We start from the raw sequence: 15422 nt of genomic DNA on the forward strand, positions 1-15422 counted from the left end.
TTTTAAGTGAAACCACACAGAGGGTGTATACAATTGGGGCAAGAGCTCTGAAAGTCTGTTTTTGAGAAAGAGAAGAGATCAATTAGTTAACAACCAGTGGCTATGATAATAATGGCACCTAAACAAATCCTTCTTTTGTATTTTATTTATTTATTCATTTTTGAGATGAAGTCTGGCTCTGTCGCCCAGGCTGGAGTGCAATGGTGTGATCTCGGCTCACTGAAACCTCTGCCTCCTAAGTTGAAGTGATTCTTCTGGCTCAGCCTCCCAAGTAGGTGGGATTACAGGTGCCTGCCACCATGCTTAGCTAATTTTTGTATGTTTAGTAGAGACGGGGTTTCACCATGTTTGTCAGGCTAGTCCTGAACTCCTGACCTCAAGTGATCCACCAGCCTGGGCTTCCCAAAGTGCTGGGATTACAGGAATGAACCACCACACTCGGCTCAAATCCTTCTTACTTTTCCTCAAGAACTCACTTCCCACCCAAACCCTTCGCACTGTGGCAGCTGTTATCTCGTCCAGCACGTCTGTCCACACTTGGTATTAATAGCTTCATCTTAGGAACTTTGAAAGTGAGGAGGGCGGTGGTAATTTGCATGAACTAATTTGGGCCAGTTATGGTCCATTACACTCTCACTGACGTGGTTGGTGCTAAGATGGGCACTTGGCTTAAGCCAGACCAGTCCCTAGCCGGTGGAGAAGGTGCAGTCTCTTATCTGAGGGCCTAGGAGGTGCAGGGATGTTTATATGGGCTGCTAGCAGCCTAGTTTCCTGCCACAAGGAGACAGTAAGGAAGCTGAAGTCAGCCTGAGATGAGAGAGAGAGAGCAAAGCAGTTCTTTTGGCCAACTTGACCCCTGATCTTGAAATATTCTGGAACTAATAAATCCCCCTTTGTGTTGGGGCATGTTTTGGCTGGGTTTCTGTCACCTGCAACCAAATCGTTCCTATCCAGTATACCTGGTGACTCTCTGGCCTCCGACGGCTATGCCTGCTGGATACTCTTATTGTCGGTGTCTCCTCCACTAACCCCGTGATGGCTGCACTGCATATCCCTTCCAGCCAACTCTATTGTAGACATATATTCGCAGGGTGACTTGGGCCCCAGGTAGAGTGATTTGGCTCAGATCCTGCATCCTTTCAGGGGCTGACTGTAATCACACTGGCATGGCAAGGAGAAAGTATATTGGATTTCAGAGTCAAAACCACTTGGTATGAAACCCAGCTCATTTTCTAAGTGGATGTCCAACTTGAGCCAAACAATTAATCTTGGAGATGATGTTGCATACTTCATAGAGTTGTGAAGTTGACTGTGATAATGGAGAATGCTGTACAGGGTGCCTTCCATGTCATGAGTTCGCTGTACCTTAGTTCCCATTACATCATCCTCCCAATCCCCATTTGTTGGTGTTTTTTGGGACCCAGGGTATCAGTCATCTGATCAGATCACTGTGTGACTTTCTCAAGGACCTTTACTTGAGTCTTGAACCTCTGGTCCAAAATGTCCACATACCAGCTTTATGGTGGCTTGTGTCATTCTCCATCCCCTGGTTAAGAAAAAGTCTATTTTATGAGCCCTCTTTCCAACCCCAGTGATGAGGACTGGATTGGGCAAGATGATGCTGCTGGACCACTGGATCCAGCTGGACCGCTGGACCTCGGAGCCCCTGGAGCCTCCCAAGGCCAAGCCCACCAGCCACACACACCTTTGTGAGAATTAAGAAAATATGTCCCCTCCTCCTGGGGCCCACATCTCCTTCACATGGGCACCCAGTCTGGTGAACAGGGTGCAGGCTGGAATGCAGCCCTATCTTGCTTTTGGACCATTGAGCTACTAAGTTGGAGCAACCAGGCTTGGGAATCTTTCTTTAATCATAGGTAGGAAAGGCAAAAAAACATACAAAATAGCATCGTCATGAGTTTCTACTATATTTGTTCGGGCTTTGAAAAATATACCGCCAAAATATATCAATGTGTGGTGCCAATGTTTTAGGAAGTTGCATTTACCAAATCTTGGATACCTGTTTTGTACATATTATAGATAGCATCCCGTGTGAATATGTTAATTCCTTTTTATGAGTTTCAGTCTTTTTCCCCCTCCTGTACATGATTGCTGTTTTATAGTTCCAGTTTGGTGGAATTAACATAGATTTCCCACATGGGGAAGGTTTTGGGTGAGGATTTAGAGCAAGGCAGGTTCTTGATCCTCGGAAGACATTCTTATCTGAGGGGGGATTTGAGAATGGCATTGCAGAGTGGGAGGCGCTGCTATGTGGAAAAATGAACTGGAATAATTATTAGAACAGTTCTCAGAATTTACAGGATATTTGATCATAGGAGTAACTTTACTGAGGAGCGGTGGATGGAATGCCTGTACTTGGAATATTTTAAAATTAATCTACTTTCATTAGACTGAAAGTGTGACACACAGAGAACACTAAAATTGGATGAGGCACTATCTGGAATCATACAAAGAATGACAAATATGAGGTTATCCATTTTGTTTCTAGGCAAGTTAGTTAGCCTCTCTGTGTTTCTATTTCTTTGTTTATAAAAGAGGGACAAAAATAGGACCCATTACTATCCAGGTGATGAGATCATTCATACCCCAAATCTCAGCATAATGCAATATACTCATGTCACAAATCTGCATAGGTACCCCCTGAATCTGAAATAAAAGTTGAAATTATTAAAAAAGAAAACCAAGGCCAGGTACGGTGGCTCATGCCTGTAATCCCAGCACTTTTGGGATGCTGAAGCAGGTGGATCACCTGAGGTCAGGAGTTCGAGACGAGTCTGGCCAACATGGCAAAACCCCGTCTTTATTAAAAATTCAAAAATTAGTCAACCTTGTTGGCACGTGCCTGAAGGCCCAGCTACTTGGGAGGCTGAGGCAGGAGAATCACTTGAATCCAGTAGGCGGAGGTTGCAGGGAGCTGAGATCGCACCACTGCACTCCAGCCTAGGTGACAGACTGAGACTCTGTCAAAAAAAAAAAAAAAAAAGAAAAGAAAGCAAAAACAAATGGATCCATATCCCTGGGTTGTTGAGGAAATATGGGAATGTATGTGGCACACATTACAGTGCCTGGCATACAATAAGCACTTTGTCATGTTACTGGTGTCTTCTTACCATTGTTGTCTTACTGGTGACCATTTGAAATGCTGAAGCTTTATTATTACAGATAATGGTGGATATAGTCTCTTCCTTGTTTATTTTTTGACAGTATCTTTTTAAAAAAACTTTATTAGGTGAGAACTTACTTGTTACAGGTCTAGTGCTGTTATAGTTGAATGTTTTGAATTATGTAACCTACATTAAATATAAAGCTATGACTTGAATTTTGTGGTTAAAAAGTTTCTTAGTTGATTGACAAGGACGGCATATTAGCCAGCTTTTGCTGCAGTAACAAGCAGCCCCAGACTCTCAAGGGCTCGCAAAAACGAAAGTATGTTTGTTTGCTCATAACACATGTGGCTGAGGTTTGGCTGTGGCTCTACAGTCTCAGATGGGCTTTCTTGGGCTGAGCTTCTCACAGCTTCTCCTCGAAGGGACCAGGCTGTTGGAGATGTCATCAGGGCCTGCAGAGGGCAAAACCTCACAGAGGCTTCTGTTCATACATTGTGGTACCTCATGTCTGTGTCTTATTGTCAAAAAATCAATGGCAGTAGCCAAAACCAACAGCAGTGGGGCAGGAAAGTGTATTCTGCCCACAGGAAAGCGAGGCAAAGGCAGGGAGGGAATAATTGTGAACAAAGAATTCACTTGACAAAGATAATTTTGTTGATACGGTTACCACTTGCCTTTCAGTAAAATAGCGCTTCACAAGTTTGTTTAACGTTTTATTTCAAGCTCCCAGAAACAGCTAACGCCACAAACATACATGTTGAAAATTTCAAAAGGGAAAAAAGAAAAGAAAGGTACATCTGAGTCAGGGAAACATTAACCAGTCTTATTTCTGAGAATCAAACCAGTGGTCCTTCCAGCGACCAGTCACCACATTAACCACCCATTAATGGCACAAGTAGGAAGTGCCAGCTCAGAGTCCCCGAAAGAGGTATCCAGATTTATGGCTCATCCCAGACTTCTCTGATCGAGGCTGTTTTCCCTCTAGATGCCTTAGTCAATCAGTAATTAATTTGAAATCCAAAGTTTCATTAAGTGTTATTGAGTTCTTGCACGCTGACATTTGTAGTGCTATATTTCTTTAAAATCACAAACCATTTTTCATACTGTCGTTTGCATATTTTAACAGAAAAGATTGCGGTTCTGGTATAAATGACCCAGTTTTCTGGATATATTTACTTGAATGTCATAAACTTATTATCCTTCTCTTCCACTTCATTGCTTTTCTGCCTTTCTGAAGTATTTTGAAATCATATTTAAAACATCATTATAGCCTCTGAATTCTATCTAAAGTATAAATAAATTTTACCGGGTGACTGTTTTCAAAACAATACCAAGAAGCTGGTCTTATTTAGATCTGGTCTTATATCATTGAAATATCATTAGAATTCTTATGGAAAATATGTTTTGGCTGTTTAGAGGATGCTAGGGGCTGGAAGTGAGAAGGTAGCAACACCATATGGATATGTGAATATAGATGCTTATATGAAGAAGGGCAGACTTAGCCAAAACTAATTTGGGATTTTTGTTTGTTTGAATTGTTGGAGGGTAGGTAAATGAGAGTACAGACATATCCTTTTGAAATTTAATTTAATTTTTTAAAACAATATATGTCTCTTTGGAGTCAGGGAGTTTGTTACAGTGATTTTTTGTAGACAGGTTTATTGGAACTGCTTAGTAGGTGATAGGTTTTCCTTTCTTTCTTTTAATTCAAAAATAAGATTGGCTGGGCTTGGTGTCTCACATCTGTAATCTCTGCACTTTGGGAGACTGAGGCGGGTGGATCGCCTGAGGTCAGGAGTTCGAGACCAGCCTGGCCAACATGGTGGAACCTTGTTTCTATTAAAAATACAAAAATTAGCTGGGCGTGGTGGCGGGCACCTGTAATCCCAGCTACTCGGGATGCTGAGGTGGGAGAATTGCTTGAACCTGGGAGGCAGAGGTTGCAGTGAGCTGAGATCGTGCTACTGCACTCTAGGCTAGGTGATAGAGTGAGACTCTGTCTCAAAAAAAAAAAAAAACAAAAAAACAAAAGATTGATCTCAATAATCAGCTGGGACTGAATATCACCTGCTTCTTCCTGGGCCAGGTGATCACCCCCAACCCCAAACGCCCACCCTTAACTCTTCTACTCCTTTGGGTGTTGTCCCTGCCTGGTTTAACCATCAACCCTCTAACTCCCAATCCTTTTAAACCTCCTCTACTCTTTTTATTCTTAGCAGTTAGAACCCACTAACGCTCTATTTAACTTACGTATTCCATTTCTTGTTTCTAGACTGTCTCCCTCCAGTAGAATGTGCGTTCTGCTATAGAGCAGCGCCGTGTGACGCAATAGCAGGTCCTTTATAAACGTCTGTCGAAGGAGAAAATGAAGGCACGTGTGGCCTGGCTGACATCTGAGTTTGCAACTTCTTTTATGCCTTCTGCTAACTGGGATCCCAGTGGGCTTCCCTGCTGTGCCCTCTGAGGTTCCCCAGACCTGCCAAGCTGTTCCATCCCCAGTTCCTTGGTGCCTAATGGTACTTCTGCCTGGAAAACCCAACCCTTCCACTTTTTCAGACCCCAGTCTCTCATCTGGGAGGGTCTACTTGAGCACTATGACCTATGTGAAGATTTTCCCAGTACCTGCAGACCGACTGGAACCTGCTCCTTCATTAAACCTGACAGGTGCGTCCACCTGGCAGTTCTACCCTAAGAACATGAACTTCTTCAGGGAGGGAGATGGGACTTTTCATCCCTGGGACCCAGCTCCTGGCTCACCTCCTACTGGTTAGTGGGTGATGATTGAATGACTTCCGGAAGAAATCACGTGTCTTAACTACTGTTGGTCCTGACACCATGGCCACCTTCCAGAAATTTCCACATGTGAAATTGCAGATTCAGGCTGGGCACATTAGTGGGTGCTAAGTGCTAAGAATAAAAAGAGTGGCTCACGCCTGTAATCTCAGCACTTTGGGAGGCTAAGGTGGGCAGATCACCCCAGGTCAGGAGTTTAAGACCAGCCTGACCAACATGATGAAACCCTGTCTCTACTAAAAATACAAAAATTAGCCGGACATGGTGGCGGGCACCTGTAATCCCAGCGACTTGGGAGGCTGAGGCAGGAGAATTGCTTGAACTCGGGAGACAGAAGTTGCAGTGAGCCGAGATCACACTACTGCACTCCGGCCTGGGCGACAGAGCAAGACTCTGTCTCAAAAAAAAAAAAAAAAAAAAAAAAAAAAAAAAAAAAATCTAACATGTGGAACATGAGAGAAATGAAAAAGATTGAATTCCGTTCCAAATGGGGTTTTGAATTTATTTTCGCACTTCCTATTTTTTGAGCCCAAGAATGCAAGATGTAAGCTAAGAAAAGATAGATGAAAGTATTGCTCTAACATACTGGCTTCCTTCTATTAGAGAAGAATGCAAATCTTTGCCTTATCTCAGTGATGGGCCCCACTTAACCCTTGGTCTTACTGAGAGCACTTTTCTGCAGATGATCAAGTGGAATTTACTGTGATGGCGCGTCAAATCTTGAAATAATCTACCTTTCAAGAAAAAAGAGTTTAACCAGATGATTGTACCTTTTAGCCATATCTACAATTAATTTGAATGTATTGTAAGCTGTTTAAAATATTCCATTAAGGAAGAAGGTAAGCCTAGCTTATGGTAAATACACTACTAAGTGTTTATAGTACATTTCATATTTTACATGATTTCCTTTATAATTCTGCTTATCTTTTCATTCTAATTCCCTGAAGGACATATAAAAGAACCCCTAAAGAGAGTAATTACTGCTGTACTCTTTAACCAAGGCTCCTTTTGCAAAGAGAAATCTGAGCTGCTTTTTAAAGAAGGCCGTTTTTAAATAAAAATGCAAATAAGCTACTTTGTAACCACATTAATTACCCACCTAGCCTCTTATTACCATGTTTGTATTGTTTGCAAATACTATTTACAGTCGTGTGGAAATTAACATTACTGGTCCTGAGGAAAGATTGTGTTGGGGAGGTTGTGCTTTGGAACCAATTAGGGCGAACCTTGTCTCCACTGAGACTCTGGGGAAAAGCACAGCCTTGCAATGTCAAATAATAGCATTAGCTCTGACTGCATAGGCAGAGTGCTGTAATTATATTATTGGCCCTATTTTGCTTCTGCAATGAATTTCACTGCCTGCATTGTAAAATCAGCAGGTAGCAAAGTTTCTGCTAATGATTTAATGTACTCTCTGATCATTTTGGACAAAAGTCATGGTAAGATCCACAAGGCAATTTTATCACCCCCACTGACTACTGCCTGGTTTGAGGATTTTAAGTGAAGACAAAATGTGATTCTCATCTCCTTGTTTCCTAGTGAATTCCTTCCCGCACAGAAGAGAAAAGTACTCGTCTAATATATAATTTCAGGCATAAGGAGAAGGTGATATTGCATTGCAAATAATAGCAGTTAGTGGGAGTTCAGAGCCAACTCTGCACCAGACTCGTATCAGCCACTTGACTTTCATTATTCCTTATTCCTTGGTACGTCTGCACCACCTGTGGTATCGGTCCTTTTTACTGCAAGGAAACTGAGGCTCGGCGATGCTAAGAAACTCAGCCAGGGTCAATCGGCTGTCAAGTGGCATTGCCAGGATCCAGATGGAGGACCATCTGACTCCAAAGCCACCTGACTCTTTCCCATATACCACAGTTTCTAATACGATATTACACCCAGCTTTAATATGAGCACACCTCGTGGATGGTGCTATCTATAAATTAATTACCTCCCACTGCGCCACATCAAGTATAATGGATGTAATATGATTTTTCAGAATTCAGCTAAGTACCCACTGAGCTTTACATTTTGTAACTTTTTAGACTGTACATCAAAATGTCTTTGGGATTAAAACTTTTTTTTTCATATGTTTTGAGGTCAGTTTGAATCTGAGCTTAGTAAACGTTACCATGAAACTTTTCTCCCATCCTTTTAGGAACTACCTGTGAGTAAACTCATTTTGTGACAGAAGGCTATGTGTTTTTCCAGCGTTCATCCCAAGGAGAGAAGGAGAGAAGGGAAATAACACTTCACATCTCTATTGCATGCCAAACGTTTACAGACATTATTTGATTTAATCCTTTAATAACCCTGTGAAAAGGATGTCACTGTCTTCACTTGACAAATGAGGAAGATGGCAGTGCAATCAAGACATATTGACAAGGCGAGGAGGTGAGCGACTTGCCCGAGGCCACGCTGCTGAGTCCTTGGCAGAAGCAGAATTTGAAAACAGAGCCCCCATATGTTTTAACTGCTCATTGGAAACTGACAAGGTCACTTACTCCTCGCCCTTCCCTGTACTGGTAGTTTTTCTTTTATTTTCTTTAATTTCTTCCAGTTCCTTTCCTTTTTACAGCAAATTTGTAGTTATGGTGGAGAAAAGGGCAGTTTTCATTCCTCTTCCCTACAACTGTAGTTTAACTAAAAAGTGGCTGCTGTGTCCTGGTAGCAGTGGGTAAGCCATCCAGTCCCTGCAGGCGTCTATGCTCCAGGTCTCCAGTCTGAGGCTGCCTCCTCGCTCCTGGGGCAGGTGCCTCTGGGGGTCTCTGCCAGGCTTGTCTGGTCATGCAGCTACTTCCAGACTGATTCCCAGATCTTGCATTTTTATGGAGGACATCCCTAGCATTCAGAGAAGATCCTGGGAGCTGGATTCCTACCAGAGGAATTAGAATGAAACCAGCAAAAACAAAAACGACACCGTTCCCACTCCCCCGCACCCAATACACATGCAGGGTAATATTTGATAGCAGTAGGGAAAAAATCCAGTGTTATAGGAGACAAACCACAGCAAGCTATGGCCTCTCACCCTTCCCCTCGCACCCTCCGCTCTGTCCACTCATTTGTTCCTTCCATAAATAATGACAGAGAATGAGCTGTATGCCAGTGTTTCTCTGGATGCTGGCTGCAGGGATGAACAAAGGCAACCTCTAGGAGAGATTTCTGTTTGTGATGCACTCGTGTCTTCTGCTTCCTATGTCTTAAGATTGTGCTTAAACTGCCACTTCTTCAGCTGTTGATTTCAGGCACTATCTAATGACTTTTGCTGTTGTGGACAGGGATTTAACTCATTTTTACCATCTTCCATAGTTGTATCTCCTTCCTCCCATTATGTTTGTAACTTCAGATTTTGTAGATTTTGTATATGTCACTATCTTCTATATATATATATATGCACGCACACACATGCATACATGTATGTAATGGTATATATACATGTTTGTTTCCAGTTTTGCTCAAACTGCTCTGGACGGTTCTTTGCTCCGGGAGTTCTTTACTCCCTCTCTTATCAGAAGAGGTTTTTGGTGCCCTGATCAATCCCTCTACCTCTTCTTTTCTCCTTTCACCCGTGACTTCTGCTACTTATAGTTCTGCTTTATCATGGTCCGTAACATTCACCTTCCATTCTGTACCCATAATTAAATCTCCCATGCATCGCACTTTGGGAGGCCGAGGTAGGTGGATCACGAGATCAGGAGATGGAGACCATCCTGGCTAACTCGGCGAAACCCCGTTTCTACTAAAAATACAAAAAATTAGCAGGGCGTGGTGGCACATGCCTGTAATCCAAGCTACTCGGGAGGCTGAGGCAGGAGAATCACTTGAACTCAGGAGGTGGAGGTTGCAGTGGGCCGAGATTGCGCCACTACACTCCAGCCTGGGTGACAGAGCAAGATTCCATCTTTAAAAAAAAAAAAAAAAAAATCCCATGCATTATCTATGGATTGACTACAAAAGATGAGAAGCAATAGAGATGTCCATCACTATGGCCATCTAGAAATTTCTCACCCAAGGGCCAACTAATCTTTCCCTGTGTTGTATTTCCTGCTCTGCGGGTCCGGCATCATGACCTTTGTACTACCCAGGAAAGCCAGTGTTCTCATGGGCTCTTCTCTTTTTTATGCTCTACCAGATGCTAGCACTGTGGCATGCCATTAGCTCACTAGCAGCTTAAAGGGTACAGGTTCTGAATCTCCTTAGTGCGTCTCACCTGTTATTTCTGAGACTGAGTAGATGATCTTCTTTTATTCAGATGTCTGTGTCACGTATACCTGACATCCTACCCCTTTCCCATAAAAAAATCACGCTTGTGAATGTCTGTCTGAGGCTGAGTTCCCGACTCCAAGATCCCTCTTCTCGCTTGTCCGAATCCAGCAGCTGATGGCATTTATGTCTGTAGATTTCACTGTCAGTGAGTCATTGACAGACTAAGCAGGCTGTTGGATGGAGCGATCAATGGCATGAGGGGAAACACTAATGTATGCAAGAAGAGCCATTTCCTAGTAGGAAAAAGATTTATGTGTGGAGCTGCAAAGGTAGTGGCTTCAGTAGAAATCACCAAGGACCTGGTAGTCAATGCGCAACCTAATTTTCTTTGGAAAGCTGTGGGAATGGCAAGGGAGGAAATAAATAATGCATTTCTTTATATCTCCTCTTTTAAGTTACTGAGTGTCGCCAAGAGATTTCTAAGGCCATACATCGAATCGAGTCAGCTGTAAAACTGGAAGGAGCAATGTTTGCTGACTGTCGCCTTGGCCGCTGACCCTGATCCCCTCCACACATAGTAGGCAGCTTAAAAATTCCTCTCCAGACTTCTGATTTTCATGTGACTCGCTGCTAAGTTGTCTGGGTTTGTTTTAATTCCTCTCCCCCTGCTGACAGTTCTTTTAGCGGGTGTCTATAAAGGTTGGGGCATTTGCTCTGACAACAATAGGAAAAGAAAGGAGGAAGGAATAAAAAAGAGAGAAAAGGAATAAAAACAAAGGTTTGGTTTAGATGTCTGATTTCTCTGAGCCTCAGTTTCCCAGCATGTAAAATGTTGTGAGGGCTCACACTGGTATTGTCCAGGTGCTTAGCAGAGCATCCATTACACCAGAAAGTGTCACAAAAATTTTTAATATCATCAATAATACTGTGCTCTCCCTTGATTTTTTTTTTTTTTTTTTTTTTAATCAGTTAATCCGCATTCTGGGAGATCTGACTTCCTTGTTTAAGGCCCTGGGGGAAGTTTTGTTATCTGTAGAGATGGATTAATTTTAGAGTGTGGTGGCCTTTGCCCAAGGTGAACCTGTTTATAGAAAGTGTCACCAAGTTCTGTCTTGGGCCCGTCCACTCGGTTGTATGTGCTGGACCCTGGGTGTTCACGATGGGCTGTGCTGGAGGGGAAAAGAGGCGTCACTCCCAAATTCCATTCTTGCAATTAAAAATTCCTTTCATTTTATTTGTGAGAGGGTATGGGAGCACAGTGGACGGCAAACAGAAGAGAAGCTTTTGATTGAAAGGTAAACATTTACTTCTGCCTTTTAAATAGACACAGCTAGTCTCTTTACTCTCATGGAAGCAGTTATAAGGAACATAGACATGAAAAGAATATGAACATTTCTGGTCTTTAACTATGCCCATATTAATCCACCCTGGATAGAGGGGACTGTACTATTTGGAAACATCAAAATAAAATGTTTTTGTCATACGGTGTTAAAATGTACTCATTAACGTGGCAGCATATTCCTTTTCTTCTGTGATCATTGAAGTAGGGAAGGAATTTCAACTAAGATCCAAAATGATTGTCTGTTAAGACACTTATGTTTTGAGAAGACAAATTAATATAACATTACTATATGGGGAGTGTAGAAAGGCTAAGGTTGTAAGGAAAACTTACTAAGCTTATGCGAATATTGAAAGCATGAGAAGGCATGACCAGAACGTATTAATGATTTGGGCTTGATTATTCTGAGACTGTATTCTAAGTCTAAAATGTTGATAACTAAGACCTCAAATGATAAATGTTTGGCAAAGCCAAATAAATGAGTAGTAGGTTGAAAAAAAAGGCAAGAGAGAAGTAGGTATTAATAGTTTTCCAAAATAATGTAGTCTCTTCTAGAAGAGAGTCCTGCCCCAGCCATGCCTACCAGGTTGTGTTTGTGGGATTATTTCTAAGTCACACTTAAGCTCATCTTTACCCCTCTCCTGGACCCCCAGTTCCCTCACTGGGCGTTCCTTGGGTTATTTATTTATTTATTTAATTTTTGAGACAGTCTCACTCTGTCACCAAGGCTGGAATGCAGTGGCGTGATCTCGGTTCACTGCAACCTCTGCCTCCCAGGTTTAAGTGATTCTCTTGCCTCAGTCTCCTGAGCAGGTGGATTACAGGCACGTGCCACCATGCCTGGCTAATTTTTTTTGTATTTTTAGTAGAGACAGGAGTTTACCATGTTGCCCAGGCTGGTCATGAACTCCTGAACTCAGGCAGTCCGCCTGCCTTGGCCTCCCAAAGTGCTAGGATTACAGATGTGAGCCACCACATCCAGCCTTCATATTATTTTTGATTTTTCCTCTTTAAACTCTACTTGTGACCACCTCTTTCCTTTCCCAAGCTTTTACTAGCCTCTTTCATCCTGTTCTTGCAATCTGGCTGAAAACCTGCTAAATAAGGGAATAATTTTGACATGGCCTCTGGTCTCCCCACAAACCTAGGTGATTCCAGACCAGTAATGTCTTGAGGACACTGTTGTCCCATCTTCCTTTCTAGGCTGGGCTCAGATTACTGATGTGGAAGAGTTGTTGGTCCTGGTCCAACATGCCATGACCTTGAGGCCTCTGGTAGAAAGGAAGGAATGAAGGAAGGGTGGTTCTGCAAACCCTTGGCCCATGCCTCATCCTTCTATTCCCTTCCTTTTCCAGGTGTGTAGCTGGTCAGATTTTTAAATTCAGTGGATCTGGCTTTATGCATTTTAAGCCTTAGGTTGTTGGAACACAGCTAAGTTAGTCATCTTTTCAAGAACTGAATCTCAAAAAAGCCATCTAGACCTCGGTTGTAACCATCACATTCATTGACTTGATTGTTGATCTGTTTGTCAAATCAGTTTTCTGTTTGGTGAACATTTTTGTAAGTGCATGTATTTCAGCTCTTAACATTTTAAAAATAAAATTTCACTGGGAAAGAAATGTCATTTGACTGGAATACCAGGAACTTAGAATGAATCCATTTGTCAGCAGTATTTACACACTGTCTAAAATAGGGTCCCCCCCAGTTCTCTGTCTCTGTACTGTGTCCCCACTTTAAAAAATAGCTCAACCTCTCATTATATTTGTAATTTTTTGTTTTTTTCATAGTGTAGTGGTTTTTTGTTTTTTTGTTTTTGTCTTTTTAAATGCTCCATGAAGAAAAGACATTTGTTGTGTTTACCACTTGAATTCCTGGAATAGTTCCTGGAACAGCATAGGTGAATAAATGAGCAATTATTTTGTCCTCAACACTATAACTGATGTTGAGAAGGTCAAAACAGAAAATAAAAACATATTTCAGTAGCGCCAGTTCCTGCAGAGGCTGTCTGCCAAGGACCAAGTAAAGGAAATAGAACTAGACCCTCTGGATTATGGTGGGAAAACAAAATACAGTCATATTCCTGCGTCAGCCTATCCTTGAACTGGTGTCTTTAGAAAGGGGAGGTCAAGTAAAGGCCGTAAGGCTGGATGGTGGGGAAGAAAAAGGCCTGAGGATAGGTGAGAAACGGCAGAGCCTGGCGGAGTTCATTTAACCTCGCTGTGCTTCTGTTGGACTTAGCGCAAAATCAAGACACCCACCTTTGCCTGCCCATCCTGCAATGGTTTGGGGGCCCTAAGGAGATGACTGGGGAAGTATATTTGGCAAACGGCAGCACTGGCTCATGTTCTGGGATGAATCAATATTAAGTAAGTTTAATGATGGGTAGGTTCATTCAAAAGGGAAATATGTTTCAATGGAGAAGAGAAATTTGTTAAGTTGTATAATAAATATTTTGAGTGTATTTGGATAGAAGTTTATGAAGGAAAAGGCAAAATTCTCTGTGTCTTTATGGGGAGATATTCGATATATTTCTCTTGGCAGAAATAAAACATATTCAATAATATAATTAGGCAAACTTGTCTTAGTTGACAAGAAGTCCGTGTCTCCATCTGCAAAATGAAGGCAAGATCAAGAGATGTCAGTTAACATCCTTGCGACCACAGGTTGGGAGGAGAACTGGGGAGGAACTTATGGATAGGTGAGAGCATAAAACTAGATGGAGAAGGGATGGTGGAGCAAGTAAAATAATGAGGCTCAGTGTTCAAGAAGGTCTTGGGCAAGCACATGCTAGTGATTTTCCTCACTGGTGTAGTAGTGACAGATGAATCACATTTTGCTCTCCTCCCTTTTTCATAGTGTGATTACATAAAGGAGACCTTGCCTGGAAAAAGCCCTATGCATGGCTTTTGAGAGTGGACCTGGGTCAACAGTGAATGTGGAAGCTTGCTGCCTTGAAACCTTTGCAATTCTGGAGAGTTGATGGATAACAAGTGTGTCCCTATAGTCTGCTTGGACATGATGGTGTGGCCACTGACATGTTGTCAGCCATCCCCTCAACTCCAGGGACAGGAATGATGAGAAGAGTGACAGGGCAGGTGGTGAGGGCACTGTCTGCCCAGAGGCAGAACAGTTTGTACTACCCGTAGCAAGAGCAGGTCTTTGAGAGCCATAGCAGCTGGCTTCCTATTTGGAGAGAACAAGAATGTGAAAAGCTGTTTATTACTAGATGTGGGCAGAGCCTCCAGTGTGTGTTTTTTTTTTTGTTGTTGTTGTTCTTTTGAACCCTAATCTCTTTTTTAAAAATTTTTTATTTTTAATGTTAATGGGTACATAGTAGTTGTTTATATTTGTGGGGTACATGAGATGTTTTGATACAGGCGTGCAATGTGATATAATCACATATGAAGAATAGGGTATCCATCCCCTCAAGCATTTATCCTTTGTGTTACAGACAATCCAATTACTCTTTTAGTTATTTAAACATGTGCAATTTAAGTTACTATTGACTATAGTCACCCTGTTGTGTTGTCAAATAGTAGGTCTTAATCATTCTTTCTATTTTTTTTTGTACCCATTAACCATCCCCGCCTCCCCATCAACACCCCATTACCCTTCCCAGCTTCTGGTAACCATTTTTTCTACTCTCTATTTCCGTGGGTTCAGTTGTTTTGATTTTTAGTTCCAAGAAGCACAATGTTAGACCCATAGTGGGTGCCTTCTGTTGCCATCTGAATCATGGGACTGCAGAATTGGAGAGGCGGGAAGGCCTTGAGAAATACCTGATTACACACCTGGGTACTGGGATGAGGAATATGAGGAGCGGAGAGAAAAGATGAGTCTCAGATTGCATAGCAAGTCTGTGATGGAAGCAAAGTTAGACCCTTTTGGTTTTTATGTCTTACCTCCTTGCCATTAGTTAGGTAAATTTAGACCACCATATTTTCTAAGATCAGAGAATA

General features: G+C 42.2%; 1 protein-coding gene across 7 annotated transcripts in view; it reads left to right on the forward strand.

Moving 5' to 3' along the window:
- Positions 1–15422, forward strand: part of WWOX (WW domain containing oxidoreductase) — a 1123672-nt gene that overhangs the window by 87764 nt on the left and 1020486 nt on the right. Inside the window, exons 6-8 of one of the 7 annotated variants that reach the window (XR_013412201.1) lie at positions 5685–5792; positions 6604–6760; positions 8077–8832. The exons of 3 other annotated variants lie outside the window; for them this stretch is intronic. Coding sequence is in view for 3 of the 4 variants with exons in the window: in XM_077986934.1 (XP_077843060.1) it covers positions 5685–5717 (33 nt within the window). In the remaining variant the exon portion in view is untranslated. Of the gene's footprint in view, positions 1–5400; positions 6359–6603; positions 6761–8076; positions 8833–15422 lie in introns of those variants that run through there. 3 more of the 7 variants (XM_077986935.1, XM_077986934.1, XM_077986936.1) reach the window with 3 other exon arrangements.

This window comes from Macaca mulatta, chromosome 20 (assembly GCF_049350105.2).
Source record: "Macaca mulatta isolate MMU2019108-1 chromosome 20, T2T-MMU8v2.0, whole genome shotgun sequence".
Classification (NCBI taxonomy): domain Eukaryota; kingdom Metazoa; phylum Chordata; class Mammalia; order Primates; family Cercopithecidae; genus Macaca; species Macaca mulatta.